Here is a 22009-nt window from a genome sequence, read left to right as displayed (position 1 = left end):
AAAATCCACACCGACCGGTGGAGAGAGGCTACAACCAACGGAGCCTCTTCCCGCATGAGAGACGCGGTCTGCAATCCCTGTTGTAGGGTGTCGGAGCCGGGCAGGCTGCGAGAGGCACAGATTGCCATTTTGAAACACCGCCTCACGCCCGCACGGCGCTGCCAGCCCACGGGCAGCCTCCTGCCCCCGCACGCCGCTCACGGCAGCGCTGCAGACCCGCAGCGCCGCGGCTCCCTCGGCCCCGCCGGGACCCGCACGCCGAGGAGGACCCGGCGCGGGTCCCCGAGCTCCGTGATGTCACCCGTGTGCGGGGCCCCTTCCGCTCCCCGCGCCGCTGCGGCGGCGGCCCCGGCGGAGCGCGGTGCGGGACCGCCCGGCACCCGCGCCCCACGTGCGGCGCATCCGCCCCGGCCACCGCCACCGACCGCCGCCCCGAGGCCCGTCCGCGGCCCCCGGAGGGAGCCCCGCCGCCGGGAAGCCGTGGGGAAACCCGGGATACCGGGTCGTAGCCGGCCGCACGGAGAGGCTCGGGGGCCCTCACGCCTCCCTTACCCCCACCCCAGCTCTGAGAGGTCTCCGGGATGTGACTCATGATAAATAAATACAGCGGGGAGGAGGAAAAAAACGAAAAAAAAAAAAAAAAAGACACACCCTCGGAGCCGGACTGACATAATAACCCCCTCCCTTCCCCTCTGGAGCGGGGGAAGGGAAGTCTGGCCGTTCAGCTGGGAAAGTTGAAAGAAAAGGCAAACCCGAGGGACCGGCTGCGGGGCGGGAGCCGCGGCGGGGGCAGCCAGGCGCCGCTGCCCCTCGGGCGGCTCCGGCCCCGCCGCCCGCACCGGAGAGCCGAGCCCCGCCGCCGGTGCGCTGCCCCGCCGCCCCTCACCTGAATGTAGTTGTTTTCGCAGTAGTCGGCGACTCGAGTGAGGTTCTGGTAGCTCTCGAGCAGAGCCCGCTTGCCAGAAGGGATTTCCTCCTCTAGCAACATCTGCAACTCTGCCATTTTCCACCCCTCCGCATCGCTTCCTCTTGCATTAAAGAGACAGCGCCAGCGCCGGGCTCGCAACCCGCCTGGTATTGTGGGATTCCTCCTCGCCTCGCTTTCGTGAACGCTCGCTTTCCCCACCCATCCTTCCCCCCGAGGGGAGGGAAAAAAAAAAAAAAAAAAACAAACTAAGAAAAAAGAGGAAAAGCCCGCCCTCGCTGTGCGAAGGCAGCCGGGAGTTGTAGGCAGCGCCGGTCGCATGCGCGGGGCGGCCGCCGCTCATGGGCACCGCCCGCGGGCCGGAGGGACGCGGTGGGTCCCGGAGTGCTCTGGCCTGGCTGGCTGCTGTGCCGGGACTGCCGGACTGTCCTGCTGGGAGCCCAGAGACGAGGGGAGACAGTGATGTCCATCCCCCGCCCCGCTCAGAAAAGCCCCAGCCCCACAGTGCTGCCCGGAGGCGGCGCACCTCTGCAGGAGAGACCAAAAGGGTCTGGGAGGGAAGCACTGCTCTCGTTATCTGCCGTCTGGCAGGCTAAAAATTTGGAAGATCGCAGAATCAATTAGGTTGGAAAAGGTCTCTGAAATCATTGAGAGCACCACCATGTCAACTAGACCACAACCCTAAATGTAATGGCCAGTGTTTCCCTAAACAGCTCCAGGGACAGTGACTCCACTACCTCCTTGGGCAGACCATTCCAAAGATAACAAAAGACTGATAAGATGTTAGAATGATCATGGCCTGAGGCAACTAGTCCCTTCCAGGGAATTACCCCCTTGGAGGGAGAAATACTGAATCCAAACTGTGTAGATCTTAGTCAAGACCTGCCCAGTATAACTACTAACAGTAAGTGGCTGCCTGGATTTAGGTTCATAAGAGCTTAAATACTTGGCTGAGATGAATACAGTATTCCTGCCACTCATTTACCTCAGTTGTTAATCATTGTTCAGGGCTTCCTCTGGCCGTTAGCAAAGGTATGGAAGACAAAGGTCTGGTGATTACTTAGTACAATCTTTCTTGCATGTGTTTTTTGTAAGCAAAATCCTGATTCTGCAATCGTGCCAGAAGAGAAGCCAGTAACAGCAGGTGACTGCTCTGCTGAGATGTCCGTGCCTGCTCTTGCGATGAGTAACAGGCCCAGAAAAAGCCATCTCCAAGGCTCTGCTGTTCATGGCATGTGCTGTGTGTCTGCAGTCACAAACACAAATGCAGTAGTCTTTGCATTTTAGTAGTTGTCCTAGAGAAATCCACACAGCGGTAAAAAGTCAGCATGTTTCAGAAAAAAGCAGTCTCAAGCTCACATTATAGTAAGAGAACACTGGCTCATCTCTCCATAATCATGTGACATTTTACATGTTCTCTGTAGTCTGTCTCCTGTTTGCAGTACTGTTCTGGTCAGGATGCTTTGGGTACTTGTTGCTTTCTCTAAATCAAGGTGGAGGGGGAAAAAATAGATCTCACTTCGCCTCTGTGCTCAGCAAAGTCCAGCATCTCAGCCCAGAATTATAGAAGCAAGGATGAAAGGTGAGGAGCCTGGAAAGGACCAGTGGGCCTGGGAAACTCTTTGCAGCTGGAGTTACAAAAACACCCCCTGTCTGGGAACAGCCAGACAGGTACCAAGAAAAGTATTTGAGAGCTCTTTGAGGAGCAGAAGGAGCTGGTACATTTGCAGCACTTGCTGTGGGATAGAAATGCATCTACATTGCTATCTTCTGATGGTTAATTTACTTGGCAGCTTAGCAAAATTGTTTCCAAAGGGGTTTCAATAACTCTCTTTAGGGCAGCTTGTAATGTTCAATAAAACACTTTATTTTGGATTCCTTTTAAGGTAAAATAATTCAGTTTGTTTGTATTAAGATATTGGTGAGCTTTAAATGTGTCCCAAGGCAAGTGTGACCAGGACCCCTGATGCCTCAGGTTTTAGCTTTTATATTTTTCAGATTCTGTACTGCTTTAGTGTATAGTTCTGAGCTTCATATTAGGGAATAGTAAGCTCTCTTCACAGAGTAGGTAGACAAAACAATTTCTTCTCTAGCTGGCAACCAAGCTAGAGAAGGACAAATGATCCAAATTTCAGGCCTAAGAACATAAACAATGTGGACTGAAGAGAGAAAAACAAGAAGGCTGGGACTTCATAAGCTAAAGCTATAACTGGACAATTAACTCCAATGTGCAAATGGAACAGAACTTATAAAAGTGAGAGACCCCGTGACTGGTTGTCCATTTTGTGACCATTTTGGGTTCATCTTGGGTGTAGCCCTGGCTGGGCTCTTGTACTGCCCAAGGTGTATCCACTGAGGTCTCCTAATAAACACCTACTTTATTCTTTACCTCTGTCTAGCCTCTGTTCTAGGTCAGCCTTACAAGGCATCACCCCTCTTGGGCACTGGCTTCTTCTTGTTTCCAGTACTGACTTCTTGTTTCCAGCTGTATATTAATACAAATTCGATTTCTCTATTCATTTTGGCTGCAAATTGCTTAACACCCATTGGCTTGAATGAGTCTGTAATTGCCTACAGATCACGGACTGGCTTCATGGAAGCTGTTAACATCCATAAATGCTGCACAATTATTGTTGGCTCTTCTTAAAATGTTACAGCTGCCCCTGTAAAAGAAATGACAAATGTGTGGGGCCTTGCCCATCGACTTTTTTCAGTATGAGAAGAATGAGTGGCACGTGTTTTGCTAAATGTATTGTGTTTCACTTTGGTGAACAAGCTTGTCCTGCAAGGCCGTGGTAGGAGCACTGGGGGCTCCCAGGGGATGCATCCACCTCGCACAGTGGAGCAGCGGCTCCAGGAGCGCTTGCAGCCCCGTGCCCTGCTGCCACCTGAAACAAACCCCACCAAGTGTATTCAAGATGTTCTCACAACGCAGGAACACCTTGGAGGAGCGCATCAAAGGTCGCCACCTTGTGACAGCTGCGTTGAGGCTCTTCTGCAGCTGCCGTGGCGTGGCCAGGCATTGTCCTCATGCCCGCGGGTTAGACCTGGGCTAGATAAACAACCAAACCAGAGCCACTCCTGCAGGACCTGTCATCTGGGTGCCATACAACCATGGCAGTGCTGCTGTGGGGGCCTCACAGTGTAAGATGTACTGGGAATTGTGGTGTGGATATGCCCTACTGATAAGATCAGCAGGCCTTATTAGCTTTTGCCCAATGTTAGCCCTCCTTCTCTCTCAATAACTCTCTGCAGGGTCCCTTGGGTGTCTTTGTGTCTGAGGCTCTTGGGTGGTGCATTGACTCAGGTGCAATAGATTGAAGCTGGCTCCATGAGTCTGCGTGGTGTGTACACCGAGTGATTCTAAAGTACATGAAAGAGTGCAAATCTAGCAGAACCAGCACTGAGACACAATCAATAAACCTTGGGCTTGAGCTGACATTTGCTGAAGATACTAGTGTGTATCTAAACTGCTTTCACTGGGGTTTCTTTTAGGAAACTGTTTTATTTTGTTGTTCTTTTAATTTTGGTTTATTTTGTTGGGTTTGGGCTTTTTTGCTCTGTCACACTTTCTCATTGCACCAGCAATAAACTGCTAATTAGAAAAAAAAAATTACCTAACTTATACAAGATACTTCAAGTGTGCAAAAGAGCTGGGAATTAAAATTTTCCTGGCTTGGGCTGCTGGACTGGCAGAGGAAAACGTGTAATTATGTCCATCAATCTCCACCTAAACAATCACCCAAATGAGATCCTATCCAGAGTAAAATGTGCTTATATATCTCTCAATGTCTCAACTTTACATCTGAGATTTTCTCCTCCTCAGTGGGGCATGAGATCTCCAGGGGCAATCCTGTCTTTCTGGGACAATAGGCCGTTTTTGGATGGGAAAGAGAAATGTGACTGTATTCTAAGTGCTGTTTAGCAGTATTGCAGCAACTTCTCCTGCACTGTAATTTGTGTAGCTCTGTAACTGTCTGTTCCCTTTCCTTGGCCATAGATTGGCATGTGTCTTTGTTTTTCCCTTGGGAACGAACAGTACTTGCTTCAGTAGTGTTGATTGGAAAATAACCCTTTATTTTTTGTTGGACCATTTCTCAGCTGGATTGATTCCTGTTTCGGTTGTTTAGCTGCACAAGCATTTCTGACAGTGCAGTGGAAAGGGAGATGAGGGATCTGAGGGGGCAGCTGGAAGCACAGAGGACACAGGGCTGTTCAGATCAGCCACATCAGCTCTGCTGCCAAATGCCAAGTCTCCTTTTCTTGTAAGAAAATTTTTGTTGATTGCAATGATAGTTACACAAGTATGGCTGTGCTAGGACGAGCCTTTGTGAATGCTTAATACTCCTAACTTTTTTTTTTGGTATTTCCTCCACCTGTTTAGTAGCTGCCCAAGAGGTGCATAGCAGCATTGGGCTGCTTTCCTTTGCTTTAGCACAGAGCCTTATTTAAGAACCAGAATAATGACCCACATCGATATTTCGGTTGTCCTCGTGGATTGTTTGAATATTGCAGAGATGAATGGGGGCTGTTCCTGCATTTTGGAGACAATTTGTCATGCACTCTGCACTCTTGTGGTCACCTGCGTGTGCCCTTTTTCCCAATTAATATTTTTAATGTTTTCATCAAAGCTGTTAACAGCTGGAGATGCTGCCTCCTGGCTTGCCAGGGGAGCAGGGGTGTTTGGGGCAGGACTGCATCCCAGAGCTGGTCAGAGACCCCAGCACAGCCCCCTGGCAGTTGCTAGGCAGCCACGAGCTCTGTGCAGCACAGCCAGGCATTGCTAGGCAGCCTGAGCTGCTGGGGAGCACAGAAGTAATAAGATTCAAAATTGCAGCTTAAGAATGCACAAGATAAGAGTGGCAAAAAATAAATAATTTTACTGTACTTTGACATGACCTTTCTCCTCTAATATATTTTCACTTGCTGGATTTGCCTTCTGTCTCAACCTCATTTTTCATAAAACTCTCTCCTCTTCATCCCTCCTGCATGCTTATCTTTGCTCCTCAGTAGTACTCTGGTGTCAGCAATCCTCCTTTTCCGTCACCTCCGCTACCCTTTTTTCCATCCGTCATCTCAGTGGTTCTCCTCCTGTGTTCCACTGGATCCCTTGTTCCTTTGGCCTCTTTAATTTTGTTTTTCATTCTTGCATATTTGTCAGCTCAGCCTTTGGCCATCAGGTTGTCTCCTGATGTTTCCTTTCCACTTTCACTGCGTCAAGGAATTCCTCTCATCTTTTTCCCAGCTCCCAGTCCAGGTCCCTTCTGCTTCTGTCACTTCCAGCTGCCCATCACAAGGTAGGCTTATCTTCTTAATCCCTCAAAATACTGTCAGGCATCCACTGCCCTAAGAACATCGGGAAAATGGGGGATCTAGACTCTGGTGGTGCAGCCAGAAACATGGAGAACCTCAGACAGCCCATTTCCTTCTCCTAGACCTACCTGGGAAGATGGCTATTGTGTGACAAATGCCAAGATGACTTGCTTCTTACACCACTAACAAATGGAGCTAAACTGTTTTGTTATAAGAACATTTTGAGGAAGGGCTGACTTTAGAGCAGCCACTTAAAGCAGGAGGTGGGCTTCTGGCAGTAATCCTTTTTATTAGCATTTTTTTTCATTCTTTTATTTTATGGCTTTGGAAAGGTAATTTAAATATGAAAAGAGCCTTCTTATTGCAAGGGGTAGGCATGGAGTGAAAGTCAGCTTTTTGAATAGACCCATGCAGGTTTGGCACACTCATTAGAGGGTAGGTTAGGATTTCCTGAGTTAATAGCTGTTTGTTGGAGGATGGCAATCCTTTAAAATTGAAGAATTTCTTTGATATGTACATACGAAATAAAAATTTTCCTGGGAAAGGTTTTTCACCCTACATGAAGCTCCTGGTCAAAAGCAGACAGACACCTTGCCCAGGAAAAAGTAATATTTGCAAAACTAGCAGAGAAAGGGAATATAACAGACCTGAAGACAAGTCTCCTGTGACTCTGAATTGAAAGCAGGCGCTCAAAGGGTAGATGGCCCATATCAGCAGTCCTACTTGCTCAGCTCTTTGGAGTGAGTGTCCCTAAGAGGAAGAAAAACATTGCTTAAGGTTTTGGGAAATGTTTTGAAGTCTGAAAACACCTTTAGCACCATTTCTGTTCTGTTTTGCGCTGCTTGATAAAGGCTATGAGAATAGCGCAACCAAGAATGCTCCTGGGATAATGCATATAGAGCCAACCCAGGCTTAATGAGACTCACAGGCTCAGACATGGTTTGCAGAGCTGTAACTGCTTCCTTGAGAAGCAGAGCCTAAGATGGCTCTGCAAATTCATGCAACACTCCAAACAATGCCTTGAGACCACTGCCTAGTGCTGAACACAGAGTTAATAAGCTCTTCTGGACTACATTGCCACACACAGAACTGAAGTGTCTCTGGTGTTCCTTGGAGCAGCTCCACTACCTTTCTTTTTCTCTTCTCCATCAGTTCCCAGTATCCTATGATCCCAGATAATTGAGTTGATTGTACTATGCTGTCACCTAGTTTATCCACACCTCAGAATTGATTACTTCATGCTCCTGGCTATACCTAACTTACCCTATATATACCCATATATACCCTATATATACCCATGGTCCCAGCAAAGGACCATGTGAATATTGTGTATTATCAGTGCATAACTAAGATATTAATACAAGGTTATCCAGTACATATATTGAATATGGCAAAATCGTCCTCTGTACTTTATATCCAGCTTTATATATATATATACCCAGACTAATTTATTTCTTATACTCAGTACTTAGTTTCTGTGCTTGGTACAGTGGATGAATAAAAACCAGAAAACAGTAAACATCTGTGTTTCAGAGCCAACATTTGACCTATCTCTGTGGTTTTTTTCTTAACAACTAAAATTATATTAAAAAAAAAGAAATCAAAGGCTTATCAAAATGTGCTTAGCATAATGCAAAGCTTTAAAAGAATATATTATTGTGAAGATAATCTAATTGCACAATTCCAATTTTTCATTGTACTTGAGGAAATTTGAGGAAATCTGAGCATGGATAGGAATTACTTTTATGTTCTTTCTATTTAAAAGATTGGTGTTTTTCTAAGCGCCACCGTTTTTTTGATGCAGATTAAAAGCATTCGTATTCTGTACTGATTAATTGGTGTGCCTCTTTTGCATTTAAATATATACTTCATTGAATTGCAGTTTTCCATCACAAAGCAGAAAAGAAAAAATAATTAAATGATAACATCATGCTACTACAGAAAGGAGCACTATTTCCCCAATAAAAATAAATATTTGACAGCAATTTTGCAGTGATAGTATTACCAAGCACAGTATTTGGATGGCAAAATAAGGGACAACATAATAGGGTTTTTTTCAGCAAGTGAAAACACATTACAGTTCTTGGGTCTGTTCCAGCTCCCAGTGAAAGAGTAAAGCTTCAACTGGAAGCAATGCTGAGTCTGTAGGGTTGAGTGGTGTTTGAAAAAGACCACCTTCAATAGCAGTGAAGGCAAAAGGGATTCGACTGGATGCACAGCAACCTTCAGGTGCAGTTGTATACTAGAAAATCACTTCCACACTAAGATAACATTGACATCCTCCTTGGTATTTTCTCAGTCAGAGCTCAAACACAGACTGTGCAGAAATGAGGGTAAAAAGTCATTACACATAGGCTGAGGCTATTCTCTGTTGGGAACATTTAAAAATAAATCAGGCCACCTAGTACATTCCAACAAATTTTAAAGGATAAGCTTTGGATATTCAAAAACGAAAAAAAAAAGAAAAAACAAATGGGAGGGAGGGGTTCCTGCTACTTTTCATTACATAACTGGAATAATCTCTTGTGCCTCTGAGACTGATTGCATCTCAAACTTAGTTTAGATATTAATCAATCTCAGCAACCACTTCTTGTTTCCTGTAGAATAATGTGGTAAAAAATTGTTCTTTAATTACCAGTAATGAAAGTTACCTGCAGTGAAAGTGAATATATGCCACTGGAAAATGACTTGGTTCAGAGGACAGCAAATGCAAATACGAACAATCTTAATGATGCATTGGCACAATTAGAAGTGAATATGTAAATTACTGATGACAGCTTCCTGCTGTGCTCAGCTATTTGCTGTCACCATTAGCTATGAATGTTTTAATTTATTTGGTCATAACCATAATAACTCCACAGTATCTTTCTGGCCAGTGTGTTTCCTAAAGGGTTGGGGACTTTTTAAACGGTGTCATTTAATAAATACACACTTAGTATTAAAAATATTTCTAACATTCTTTAAAGTAATTCTGAATGTGAGATGGATAATTATGGGTGCCATCACTTCCCTTTAAATGTCTGACTCGTCATTCTGTATCTGACATGTTTGTACTTCTCAAAATGTCTTCAATATGGAAGGTAGAGCCTATCTATGTTTTTACATCAATTGAAAGATGTCTCACAACCAGATATCTTTTCTTACATGCTAAGAAAAAAAAAAAGACTCATTCTGTTCTGTCTGAAAAAGAGATCAAGATGTTGTTTTACATAGAAGATATATTATAGAGCCCTCACTATGCTGTGTGTGAAATTTGCAGTTGTTTCCCCTTGTAGTGCTTTGCTTTTAGTTGCTTATACCTTTTTCAGTCTTAATTTAGCCCAAGTAGCACATATTTCTATTTCAGACTTTATTTTTCCCATCCAAGGAATTTGTGAGACAGGAAAAAGAAGAAATGCTTTCTGTAGCATCATTACAAATATTTCAGCCAAGAGGTTACACCCCCAGGAGCTCTGTTTTGAATGATGAAGGTAGTTAGCAGAAGGTAGTTTCAGAGCCATACTTCCTGCTCTTCCTGAAAAACCTGACAACGTTTGGTGAATTCCTGAAGTTTTAGAACTAATATATTTGCATACTCTCAATAGAGTTTATAAGAGCTAGAATTTATCCACTGAGGAACTGGGCTGTGCTGATAATGTTCCACTGTGCACTGCAAGGGTCAAGGCATTTTCTCTGCACTTTTTTTGGTTTTTCATACAATATCACTGTGACGGATAATGGCATAGAGGGATTGTGTCCCCTGGCATCTGGAATGTAACAGTATGATGAATTCTGGGAGAAGAAATAGTGGAGACACTTGCAAGGGCTAGATAGAAGGGGCATGTACAGGTGTGAAAAGGGAGAAGAGGAATAAAAGGTAAAGAGGAACTGTGATGAGATTGAAGACTGTTTAGATATGTGGTGTCTGATTATAGCACAGAACAGGAGGGCTGTGGAAAGCTCTAAAAAGCTACAAACACTTCCCGCACAGGATATAGACTTGGACTCAGGACCTTATTTTCTCTTGTTTTCTCACAATAGCCAAAAAATTCATGGGAATCTATGGACTACAGTCTACAATCATTACCGATTACTCCTGCGGTGTAAAGGCCATTTGCTGTAGGTCTGGAAAATCAAATCTTGTTGGTACTTATGTTGGCCACACACCAAATTCTTAACAAGTTTAAACAATGTATTGGTCAGTTAATCACCTTGGGAGTGCCATCATCTGTTATGATCTTATGGATGTCATAATTGGTTGAGTATTATCATATAAGCTACTAAAGGGGGCAGGTCCTTTTTATCCTAAAAAAGTTTGTTGAAACAGGCTCTCTTTTGAAAATTCCTTTGGTTTCCAGTGAAAGAAAAAAAAAGTTGGTAAAAAAAGTTTTGTAAAAAAAAGTTGGGCTGAATATCCTTTCTCGAGTGCCTAGTACATATAATTTTAAATTATTTTTATTGTGTGGCCTAAAGGTTCCTTATCTCATTTCGGAGAATAGAATTCAGTATTCAAATGCTTTTTTGTTCTGCATTAGGAAAAGAGCAGCAAATCTGACATACAGTGCCTTATTCAAAGATATTATGTCTTCATAACAGAAAAAGCCTCATTTCAGTAACCTCTTTAAGTATTATTTACAATAGCCTCCTGCTATAATAGTCTATTAGAACAATAAATTGCTATCAAGTGATTTCCCATTGCAGTTCTGTGGTGGATATAAACTGCATGAACGTGTAACCCAAGCCTGTCGCTGACGCCGTTCCATTCAGCGGTTCAGGAGGTGCTGGCTCAAGCAGCAGCGAGCCTGTCCCAACCCTGCCACCTTCCAGCACTGGCCATCACACTCCGGGGTTAGGCTGGAGGCTGGCAGCTGCCAGGCATTCCCTTGGTGCATGGCAGACAGCTACATTTTCTGCATCAGAGGATCACTTGTTTTTCTGCTTAAGCAATGTTAGTAAGAGTTAGCAGAGGACCATGTGAATATTGTGTATTATCAGTGCATAACTAAGATATTAATACAAGGTTATCCAGTACATATATTGAATATGGCAAAATCGTCCTCTGTACTTTATATCCAGCTTTTTATACCCTCTAATTTTAAATGTACCTACTGAAAATGGCCTAGAGCTTCCAATCCATCAGCTGTCAGGCTGTCCCACAGTCTGCTACGGTACCAGACAACTTGTGCAATGCCATATAACACTGCTATATAGCTTTTCACAGATTTGCATAGAAATACACTTTTCAAAGGTTTAGTGAAGCCACAGGGGAATATATTTATTTATAAGTGCCTAGGAATAAGGGTCACAGCAACAATCTAACAATTTATAATCCATTGCTAGTGCTTATTCACAAAATTCACAATCCCTGTATAAATTATGCTATCTAATGCATAACCATTTTTGTATAAAAGGTTTTAATCAAATCAAAGGAAATGTCCAGAGAAGGTTAACAAAGCTGGTGAAAGGGCTGGAGAACAAGTCTTACAAGGAGCAGCTGAGGGAGCTGGGGTTGTTTAGCCTGGAGAAAAGGAGGCTCAGGGGAGACCTTGCAACTCTCTACAATTACCTGAAAGGAGGTTGTAGCCAAGTGGGAATTGGTCTCTTCTCCCACGTAACAAGTGACAGAATGAGAAAAAATGGCCTCAGGTTGCACCAGGAGATGTTTAGATTGGATATTAGGAAAAAATGTCTTCACTGAAAGGGTGGTTAAGCATTGAAAAAGGCTGCCCAGGGAACTGGTGGAATCACTGTCATGAGAAGTGTTGAAAAAACATGTGGATGGGGCACTTCAGTAGGGAACATGGTAGTGCTGGGTTAATGGTTGGACTTGATGATATTAGAAGTCTTTTGCAACCTTGACAATTCTAGGATTCTAAGTAATTTTTATTCATATGCAGAGTAATACCAAAACTATTATATCAGTTTCAAATTCATGCCTTAATTTATGTCTGAAATCTCACAATAGCAGGCTGGATTTTGTGTGTTCCTCCCCCTCCTCCCCTTGCCAAGCAGATTTCTCCTATCATTTGTTTTCTGAATTTGAGTATTTGAGTAAGAGACTTCAAAGTAATGATAGGATATGTTTTGCCCTCAGTGGGCATGTATTGTTATATATTAAAGCAAAATACCACTATTTGATATATCTCATATTTCTTATCATTCTCTGTTGGTTAGTAGGAAGAGATTTAGTCACAAGAGGGTTTATTTTCATATGGATCAGTAATCTGAAAGCTGAAATCAGGACACAGAAACAATAAGTCTCTGATTTTAGCTGGAGGGTTGGTATGAATTTCTTCCTTCTCACTATTCTTGACATTTTGATTTTCTGGTTTGATATTTGATTATATTACTCAATAATTAATCCAGAATAATTTAGCACATATTTCTACCACTTAAAGTTATTTGGTGTTGCTCAACCATTTCTCAATATCATGCTTGTAGAAAGGAAAGGACATAAATCTGAATACTATAAAACATACTGCCACATCTATTATGCAGGGAGGATCTTATTACATGATGAAAGAATTAATCCTGTCTATCTACTTATCACAGATGTTTAGGACACACCTGACTTTTGTGCAGGGGTGTATGGATAAGTGGGTCTACCTCATAAACAGCCTGCTCCAGCAGGATAGAAATACCTGTTACTGTATTGCCAAAGTGCTTCAGCTCAGCTGTGGGAGCCTGGCTCTTCAGGGCAGTGTCACTAATCCCTGGCACAATCCCAGCTGTGCCATGGCCATGGAGGTTTGTTCAGACATCTGCATCCATGCAAGAGGCTTGTGCTGGAATGGTTTTGTGGCCAAGATTTGGCCATCCTCACACTGCCCCATGAGCTCAAATCTGTAAAGAGCCTTGGTCAGCACCTTTAAACTGTTTGACTGAACCTCCTTTGCTCTGTCTGGAAGAAGGAGAGAAGCATTAAGGAGAGCAGTTTCAGAGGCAGTTCAGAGGGGCAGCAATCAGCAGCTGTAGACGTGCAGGAGATCCTCACCCCGGCCTCTTTGAAGTAGCTTGCAAGGAATGTGTGAATGCACCCCAAAATTGTGGAAAGAGGTTTTAAAAATTATTTACTTCATTAAAATGTAACTTGCCTCTGTCAGTTAAAATGGGGTAAAGCTTGAAAATTAGTAATTTGTTCTCTTTGTTTTTCGTTTCCAGCCTTGGATTGAAGGGGGAGTTGAGTTACACTGCAGGGTGACTTGACACTCTTGTTCTGGCACCATCCTGCTCTTTTGAATTGTGCCTGATCTGTGAGCTAATCTGATAAATGAGGACATTTTGTGCACACATGGTGTGCATTTTAAAGAGCTTCAGTGTGTTAACAAACTGCTCTGAATATGGTGGGCCCCACCATAAAGCACGTAATTTGTGGCACAATAGAAAGAGATGCAGACCTGAGGAAGCAAAGAAGGTTCATTTGGAATGACTGAACCACCACCACAGAGCTGCTTTTCAGGACAGGCATGAGCTTTCACTTGCTTTTACTACAACTGTTTAAATTGTGTTTTCGCAAGTCATTCCCAATCACTTTTTGATATCTCTTTTCAGTCATATAAAATATCCAGAATCATTGATTTGGGGGCTTAACCTGTTTCTTTGTACCTTCAAATTTCCCATTTCAACACATGTAAGATAGCTTCATATTTTCAATATCTGTGGTCAGAAATATAATAATTTTATAATTTTTGTGCATATTTATTCTGTTATCGTTGATTCCCTATACCAGTTATGCCACACATTCTTTAATGAAATATATTACCATGATGCTTTGGTCATGCAGATGACATCATCTAGCAACCATGAATCTCTTTCACAATGATTTAGAAAATATCCGTCTGTGAGTCTACTGTGAGTGCAAATCTGAGTCAAGAAATAAGGGGAATGGCAGGTGGCAGGAAAATAAACCACAATGCCAGAATTCCTGACAGCCAGAAATTCCTGTAAATAGGACTTAATTTTATTATTACAAAATCAGTGTGATGCTCTGGATGTTGAGCTTGAATGTGAGCATAAGTCAACACAACTGCTGTTTTATCTTCAAAAGACATGTTTGGGCTGTGGTTACAGTAGTTTGGTCTTTGATTTGTGAATGTCTTTTGTTCCTTCCTCTGTCCAGTGCAAAATTTTGGATTTATTTATGCAGAATAAAGGGGGAGCTGTGGTGGGAGTGGGGTCAGAAGGTTTGCGCAGCCGTGTGAGCTACAGCACAACTCGCCTAATCCATGGGAGAGCCTGTGGGCAGTACTGCATCCTCTGGGGTCCTGACTACAGGAAAGACATGGACCCATTAGAGCAGGTCTGGAGGAGGCCACGAAGATGATCAGAGGGAATAACTCTCCTATGAGGAAAGGCTGAGAGAGTTGGGGTTGCTCAGCCTGGAGAAGAGAAGGCTCCAGGGAGCCCTTGTTGTAGCCTTTCAGTACTTAAAAGAGACAAACATTTTATCAGGGCCTGTTGCAATAGGACAAGGGGTAGTTTTTAAACAAAAAAGCAGTAGATTTGGACTAGATACAAGGCAGACATTTTTTACAATGAGAATAGTGACACATGGGAACAGGTTGCCCTGAGAGCTGGTAGCTGCTCCAACCCTGAAAACATTGAAGATTAGGTTGGATGGGGCTCCGAACAACCTGATCTAGTTGCAGATGTGCCAGCTCATTGCAGTGGGTTTGGACAAGATGACATTTAAAGGTCTCTTAAAACCAAAACTATTGATGATTTTATGATTTTACCAATAGCACATAATGTACTTATCAATTTTATGTAGAACATCACTACTTTATACTGTATCATGTATGTACAAATATACATGTATATAATTGGTCATTGCACTGTTCCCTCTATTGTAAACCATAAATATATTCTCCAAATATTTAACTATTTTAAATCTTTTTGAAAAAGAAAGTGAGTAAATAATGTCTGCAGTACATTTATCATGATAGACTCTGGAATAGAGAACATGACTAATCAAAAGCTTTAATTACAGTGTTTAAAACCCATATTTTTATTTACATTAAAATGAAAAACAAGGGAGATCTAGTTATCTGCATCTTCTAAAATTAGATCTTCTTAAATAAGCACATACAGTTTAATCACATCCAAAAATTTTAAAATGAGCCAGCAAAGAGTGTTATGGACTGTTAATATTCATTTTCAGACAGTTTTCAAACACTGGAGAAGTTCCAGAGCACTGAAAGAAAGCAGAGGGTGTACCAATGTTGAAAAGAGATATATAGGTATTATAGTCCTGTCAACTTAATATTGATCCCAAGTATATGGCAGAATGACTAACAGGAGATTCGACTAAGAAAAAAATAAAGAAGAACAATTTAATTAATGGAAATCAATAGGAATGTATGGAGAAGTATACATATTTTCAGGATAACTCAATATCCTCTGGTGTGAGAATACAAATTGAATAAATGCATTGTAGAAATGTGTTTCTATTCTGTAAAATATCTAACTTAATAACACTTCAAGAAACTACAATTAAAGAATTAATAAATAATTATTTGAATAGAAAAACATTATGGTGTCTATTAAATAAAAAAAATGCTGACAGACTTCAAAAGTGGTCATAAAGGGTATATTGATCTTGACTCCCTGTTTGACTTAGCTTATTTTGGTTAACTTATTTTGATTAGCCTCCAAGAAAACAATAAAATCATTGCTGATAAAATTCTCACAGCGACAAATAATTAAAAGAACGGACTGGCATGATAGAACAATCTGATAAGCTAGTTTCCCAAACAGCAAAAGTGATTGCAACCCAGTCTTGTTCCCACCACTCCAAACAACAGCTTTAAGAGTACACACTTATAACAGGGGTCCTTGACTACAAGTAGCGTAAGGAGATCCTGTGCTTTGAGGTCTTCACCCACCTCTATATCCAAAAGGGCCAATGAATTCTGGATGTAAGAGTGAGAATATTGAGCATGGAGGAGGCAATATTTCAGTCATCTATTGCCTCTGACATTAATACAAGTACCCAGTAGTAGTATCAATGATTCACAAAATATGTTAAAATATTGGAAAGACATAGCAGTGAAAGAATGAATTCACTGGAGTGAAAACATTGTTGAATTCAATTCTAAATAAAAGAAATCCAGGAACTGCTTAATTTCTATTTATACAGGTTTGTAGGATTTTTGGAGAACCCTTCAGGAGAATAATAGGGAGCTTAGTAATCTAGAAGACATGGCTGCATAAGAATTAAAAACTGATATTTTAATTATTTTGCATGGCATTTTAATATTATGCAGGGCATATTTTACTGTTCTGTTTCTTTTGCATGGTAAAATGTTGTATTAATATTTGATTTCAGGATGTGTTAAAGTAATCTCTATGACACTGAAGACTTGGGCTCTTAACAGATACATCTTTGGTTGGAGACTTATAATGCCTGTCCAAAACTGTCCTCTGTTAGATAACTCAGTGTGACAGATTCCAATGTAATTGTTGTCACAGTGATGTGGCCACCCAGCTCCCCTCTTTACTTCATGGCTGCATTTGTGTCTATCTGCAGCAGACCTTTAAACACCTCTGTTCAGGTGCATTCAAAGACTTCTGTGGACTCAAAGATAATTTTCATTTTGTGTAGCTAAATTGTCTCTATTTCTTGGGTTATTTTTAAAAACCAATAGTAATTTACTTAGAAATCTATTCAGCAAGTTCTTTGATTTTTTTCTAGTTTTTTGGAAACAAAAACTGACAGCTATCTTTCTTCATTTCCTATTATTTACAGAAGCTTTGATATTTTCTCATGGTGAACATGTTTTACAGTGATTAGAATACTTTAGTGCAAAGGAAAGTAAAAAAACACTTAAGACACTTGATTTCCTCACTTTTCCCCATCTAAGTGAATGGGGCAGGCCTTATCATCCCACAACTGTGGAGCAAAGACAATGCCTTTATTTCAGTTGAGCAGAAATGATCTAACAGTATAAACTGAAATGGCTCCTGAATGTCAAACTTCATTCTCAGTAAAGCTTCCCAGATAAATTTTGTTAGAAATGTCTTGCTGCAAACATGATTTGAATATGAGAGTGAAAAATCCATGGTTCATAACTGGGACTAGCTGGCACTGATTTCTACAGAAGTCTGATCTTTACTGTGACTGCTACAGGAAAAAGATGAGTGCTTATGGGGATTGCAATGAAGTGGGGATCCTGTGCTGAGACACCCAATTAAACTCAGTCTTAAATCCTTCTGAGAGCTTGTTGGAGGACTCACTCCAATAATTCACCTATCTGTTGAATTAGGTTGTTGAAAGCCATTGACCAAAACCACAGTGATATATTTTCTGCTGGATAAATATCCACAATAATAAACACAGGCCTGAAATACTTTAGATGTTTGCCAGTTATATTCCAGGCTCTGCATACTGATAAATGTGTTTCATGAAAAATGTCATTAAAATAATCAAATTTTCACAGAGTCATTTTTCAGACTTGCTAGAAAGAATAATAAAATTGTTTTGCTAGAATTTTGAAAGAACACGCATAAAGTAAGGGTGTTTTATTTTTTCCCCTTTCCAGATACTGAAAAGAAAATATCACAAGAGCTGTCTGGCTATAAATATGCCATTGCATAAGCACATTAATATGATACAGTCACAGTATTTTGTTTGCTATTCCCAAGAGGCAAATTACACAGGGATAGGCTGCTAAAACTTTAGCAGCAGTAGCTGAGAAGACAAGAAGCACAAATGTCAAAACAGGAAAAATATACCAGACACAGTTCTATTTTTCAGAGTCAAATTCTTACTCATTTACATTATGAAAATGTGTAACACCATAAATATTCCCAAATCAATCAAGTAATTCCAAATTTATATCACTGTAAATGGCAGCACAATTTGACCTCCAGAAATTCTGTATTTTACTGAAGGGAAAGGATTAAGTATTTATTATAAGCCGTCTTCTGATGTTTATAATAAGACACAGTTTGTCATTGCTGCAAGATGAAACTACATACTTTTCAAAGCTCAGTTTATAGCTCTGTAAGGGAATGGGATTTTTAGAATGTTCTTTCTAGAATATGCAAAATCTGAACAATTCTCTTATAACTATCTGCTCTCTCTACAAGAATAATACCTTGAGGCAGTAAGGAAAACTGAACTTTATTAAAAATTTCATCAAAGTGATGAATAGTAGCCTTGGAGAAAAAAAAAAAAGAGGGGCTTAAGACACAGTATGGCACTGCATTATGCTTTAGAACCTACAACAATATAAACCTGTAAAGGGTTTTGACTTCATAAGTGCTGTACACTTAAATGCAAAGTCAAATGCTGCTGAATGTCTTTGGAAGTATGATCATATTTTGTTCTTCAAATAGCATTTCATGGAACAGATCTAAGCTTATACTCTTGTTACTCCATCTACTTTTTTTGAAATATGTGTGAAGTGGGGGAACATGGAGGAAAACAAAAACACAGGTTGAAATATTGATCACTGAAAGACCTGAGATACCTGAATCGAATAGCTTAAAAAAGACTTGAAATGGGATCTGTTACCTAATCCTGAGGCTAAGAAGTGGCTGTTAATAATAGTTAAAAATAATTCCATTACTTAATCCCCAACTGTGAAATGAACGGGTATTTCTAGTGGAGTTGTTAGGGAGTGTAACTGAACCTCACAAGGAACTTCTATACCCAAAAGCATTCTTGTTTGTGTCTAGTCCTTTGCCCAAAGGGCTTTTGCTGAGGAACAGGGATTGGCCTACATAAGTGAACAAATTTCAGCTGATTTTGCCATATTCATGGTAAGGAAATAATTCTCATTCTCCAGATCTGTTAATTTTGACACAACATCCTTCATGATTTCATTAAACATCCTTCATGATTTCATTAAAAATCCTCTAAGTAAATGTTATTTGAAATATTAGCCTTTCTACTGTAAACAGTGTAGAAAGTTTCTCCTCACAAAAAACTCTTCCTTTCTTAGACGACATCTTTCCATTCTTCATCAGCATGTAGATTTGACTGAGAAATTGTAATGCTAATTTTGTTCTTCATAATTATGACTATTAGGTTTTAAATAATTCATTTTTCCTCCCTGCTGGATTACATACTTCAAAAAGTAAGCCTTGCTAAAATTACATGCTCTTGGATCTGGGAGCTTACAGAACTTGTTCATAATGCATATGAGACTATGGTCCACTTTCTTGAGAACCATTTTTAAAGTATTCTGTAGAATACATTGCTGTGATTCAGACCCTTGAGGGAGCAATAGGCATAATTGGTTCCAGTTTCAGCTTTTCACTTGCATAATTTAACTGACTCCTTTGTCCCTCAAGTAAAATGAAGGTGCTCTTCAAGCTGGGCTGGGGTATAGCTCAGCACTGGAAGCAAGTGCTAGGAAACTAATGCAGTAGGATGCAAATGAAAATGATACAGAGGGACAGTGGCAGCTCACAAATGGCACAAAATGAGGTCCACACATCAGATTTTGACATACTATCCTGTGGCATAGCAGCCCTGAACTCCATAACCATCCCTAATGTACCTGTGGAGGATATATCCCAGGTTACACTCAAAATCATGCTTGTCTGCCTTTTTTTCAGAGATCCCCTAAATGTATTCCTTCAGCAGCCACAACAGCACGCTTCTGTACAAGATTTTATGTGTCTCAACACTGCCAGGAGTGCCTCATATTCGTGATTCACAGGCTCTCCATAAGTAGTTTGTGAAAGACCAAGTGAAGCGGAGCATGAGGACTGCAAATCACTCAGACATGTCAAGTGTCACACATTGCACTTGCTGCCAAATCACACTGGTAGCAGAGCCAGCCACGGACTGTCCTCTCTCACATCTCAACTGATGGGCATCATTGGTTACTCCTTCTGTCACAGTTCCCAAAGTTTGGCTTCTCATACAAGAGCAAGTCATACTTACGATTACTTTGGAAACTGCTGTTGTGGAACAATGGAAACACTGCCCAGTTTAACACATATATCATAATGAGATTTTGCAAGAATGTAATATAATTGTGTTCCCTAAAGAATGGAGCCTAGGTTCTCCTTGAGATATAGCTGCAGATCCATTCCTGGCTGTTTGTGAGAGACGAGAGGGTCTCCTTGATTACCTGTATATTTAATTATTGTTAACTCTTCATAGAAGTCACAGCAGCAAGGATTCAAAATATACATAAAGACATCTATTAACAGTGCTAATTAGTATTAAATATGATCATTAAAATTAACTAGTAATTTGTGATACGTTCTCACAAAATGTTCCTTGGTGCTCAAAATTTGCCTCTCATTTACTGTTTCATGCTTGTGTCAGAGCATGATGATACTGATTATTTTGGGCTACTTCAGTTACCTCATTCTGGATCTGCAGATCTTACACCCTCACACATCTTCAGTTCAAAGAGGGCAGTTTCTGTTTCTGCACACAGCCATTAAATAGGTTGTCATTTGCATCTCTTCTAAAGCCTACTTCCAGTGAAAGTCTGGGAACATTCATTATAAAAATGCAGACTGTGTTTCTCTTAAATCAATTAAAAGGCAAACATCATTATAGTCTCGGATAAACAGAATTTACACATCAGCTGGCTTCACAAAAGGCTCCTAATTTTTGTATTACTTTTGAAATTAACTCCTTGCATGCTCAAAGAATACGGAGACCCATTTATCTTCAAAAAGCACTTCTCTTTGATCTGAGCTTCTGTCATTCCACGAAGGTAGCTTCATGGATAAAAAAGATGATAGGTCTTAGTATGAAGCTCGCAAGTAATTTAGAAATCTAGCACTCAAAATGAAAAATGCAGAGAAATTATTCTGTAACATTCAGGAGTGGAGCAGCGCTCATAACACAGGTTTCTCATTTGCCCAGTGTGGGGAATCCTATCTGAACACCTCTGGAAGTGTCAGCTTCTCTCCAGCACAGCTCTCCCCAGGCCAGCTGGCTGCTGACCTTGTAGAATGCACTAGCTCAGCAGAGCTAGGGCTGATCTGCTCTAATTCCCTCTCTCTGGAGCTTTTCTTTCCCACCAGAGGGCATACACTGTGAGCACACAACTGCCTTCAGAGGAATTTAAAATATATATTGTGTACTAGATAAATGAACTGACTGAAATGCCAAGTTTTTGGACTCAATTCCATTCAATGGGGCTGTTAATTCATCCTGTTGCTCACTGGGTAAATTATTCCATTTGCTACAAAAGCAGTTGGTTTAGCATACTTTTGTGTGACTTTGCAGAGTGCTGGATGCGCAGCGCTTTTGAATAAGGCCATTCATTTATTAGCTACCGAGCTAACTGGTAGTACTGTGCTGGTATTCACCCACATCTCTGGATACCATGGAAATAGTTGCTCTCTGGGTTCTAGGCATGCCAAAAATTTTAATGTAAATAAGAGTCATTAAAACGATCTCAAAAAATGTGTCTACAGTGGTAATTTAGGTGAATTGTGTGTGACTAGGTGCAGGTATGAGAACGGCTGTAAGGAGGGGAGGCAGCAGCACAGCGGGCTGTCAGGTGGTAGGTGTCCTGAAGATAACTGAGGTCCGTAAAGCGGGTGGAATATGGCAATGGCACGTTTTCAAATTTCCCCGTATTGCAGCAATAGAAGCAGAGGAGAGAGAGGGGAGGAAGAGGAAGGAGAGACAAAGAAACTACGTTTCCCGGCGTGCCCCCGCAGCCTCGGGGCGGTGCGGGAGGAGGGAAGGGCAGGGAGCCGCTGTGGGATACGTAACATGGGCGCCTGAGGCCGGGCCGGAGGTCGGGCTGGGCTGGGCTGAGCGCGGGGCCGGGCGGGGGTGCGGGGCGAGGCCGGTCCGAGGTGCTG

The 22009-nt window shown here is 41.6% G+C and overlaps 1 protein-coding gene across 8 annotated transcripts in view; it reads right to left on the bottom strand.

Moving 5' to 3' along the window:
- The window catches only part of ABI1 (abl interactor 1), a 76221-nt gene extending 75084 nt beyond the window's left edge, over positions 1-1137 (bottom strand). For 6 of the 8 annotated variants that reach the window (XM_030943668.1, XM_030943671.1, XM_030943667.1 and 3 more), the window contains exon 1: positions 887-1135. In XM_030943668.1, the coding sequence (XP_030799528.1) occupies positions 887-1003 (117 nt within the window). In that variant the 5' untranslated portion in view covers positions 1004-1135. Of the gene's footprint in view, positions 1-886 lie in introns of all 8 variants that reach the window. The other 2 variants (XM_030943672.1, XM_030943673.1) reach the window with 1 other exon arrangement.
- Positions 1138-22009: the final 20872 nt, after the last annotated feature.

Source organism: Camarhynchus parvulus, chromosome 2, assembly GCF_901933205.1.
Source record: "Camarhynchus parvulus chromosome 2, STF_HiC, whole genome shotgun sequence".
Classification (NCBI taxonomy): Eukaryota; Metazoa; Chordata; class Aves; order Passeriformes; family Thraupidae; genus Camarhynchus; species Camarhynchus parvulus.
Note: the sequence above shows the minus strand (reverse complement) of the source record. Positions and strands in the feature narration are given on the sequence as shown.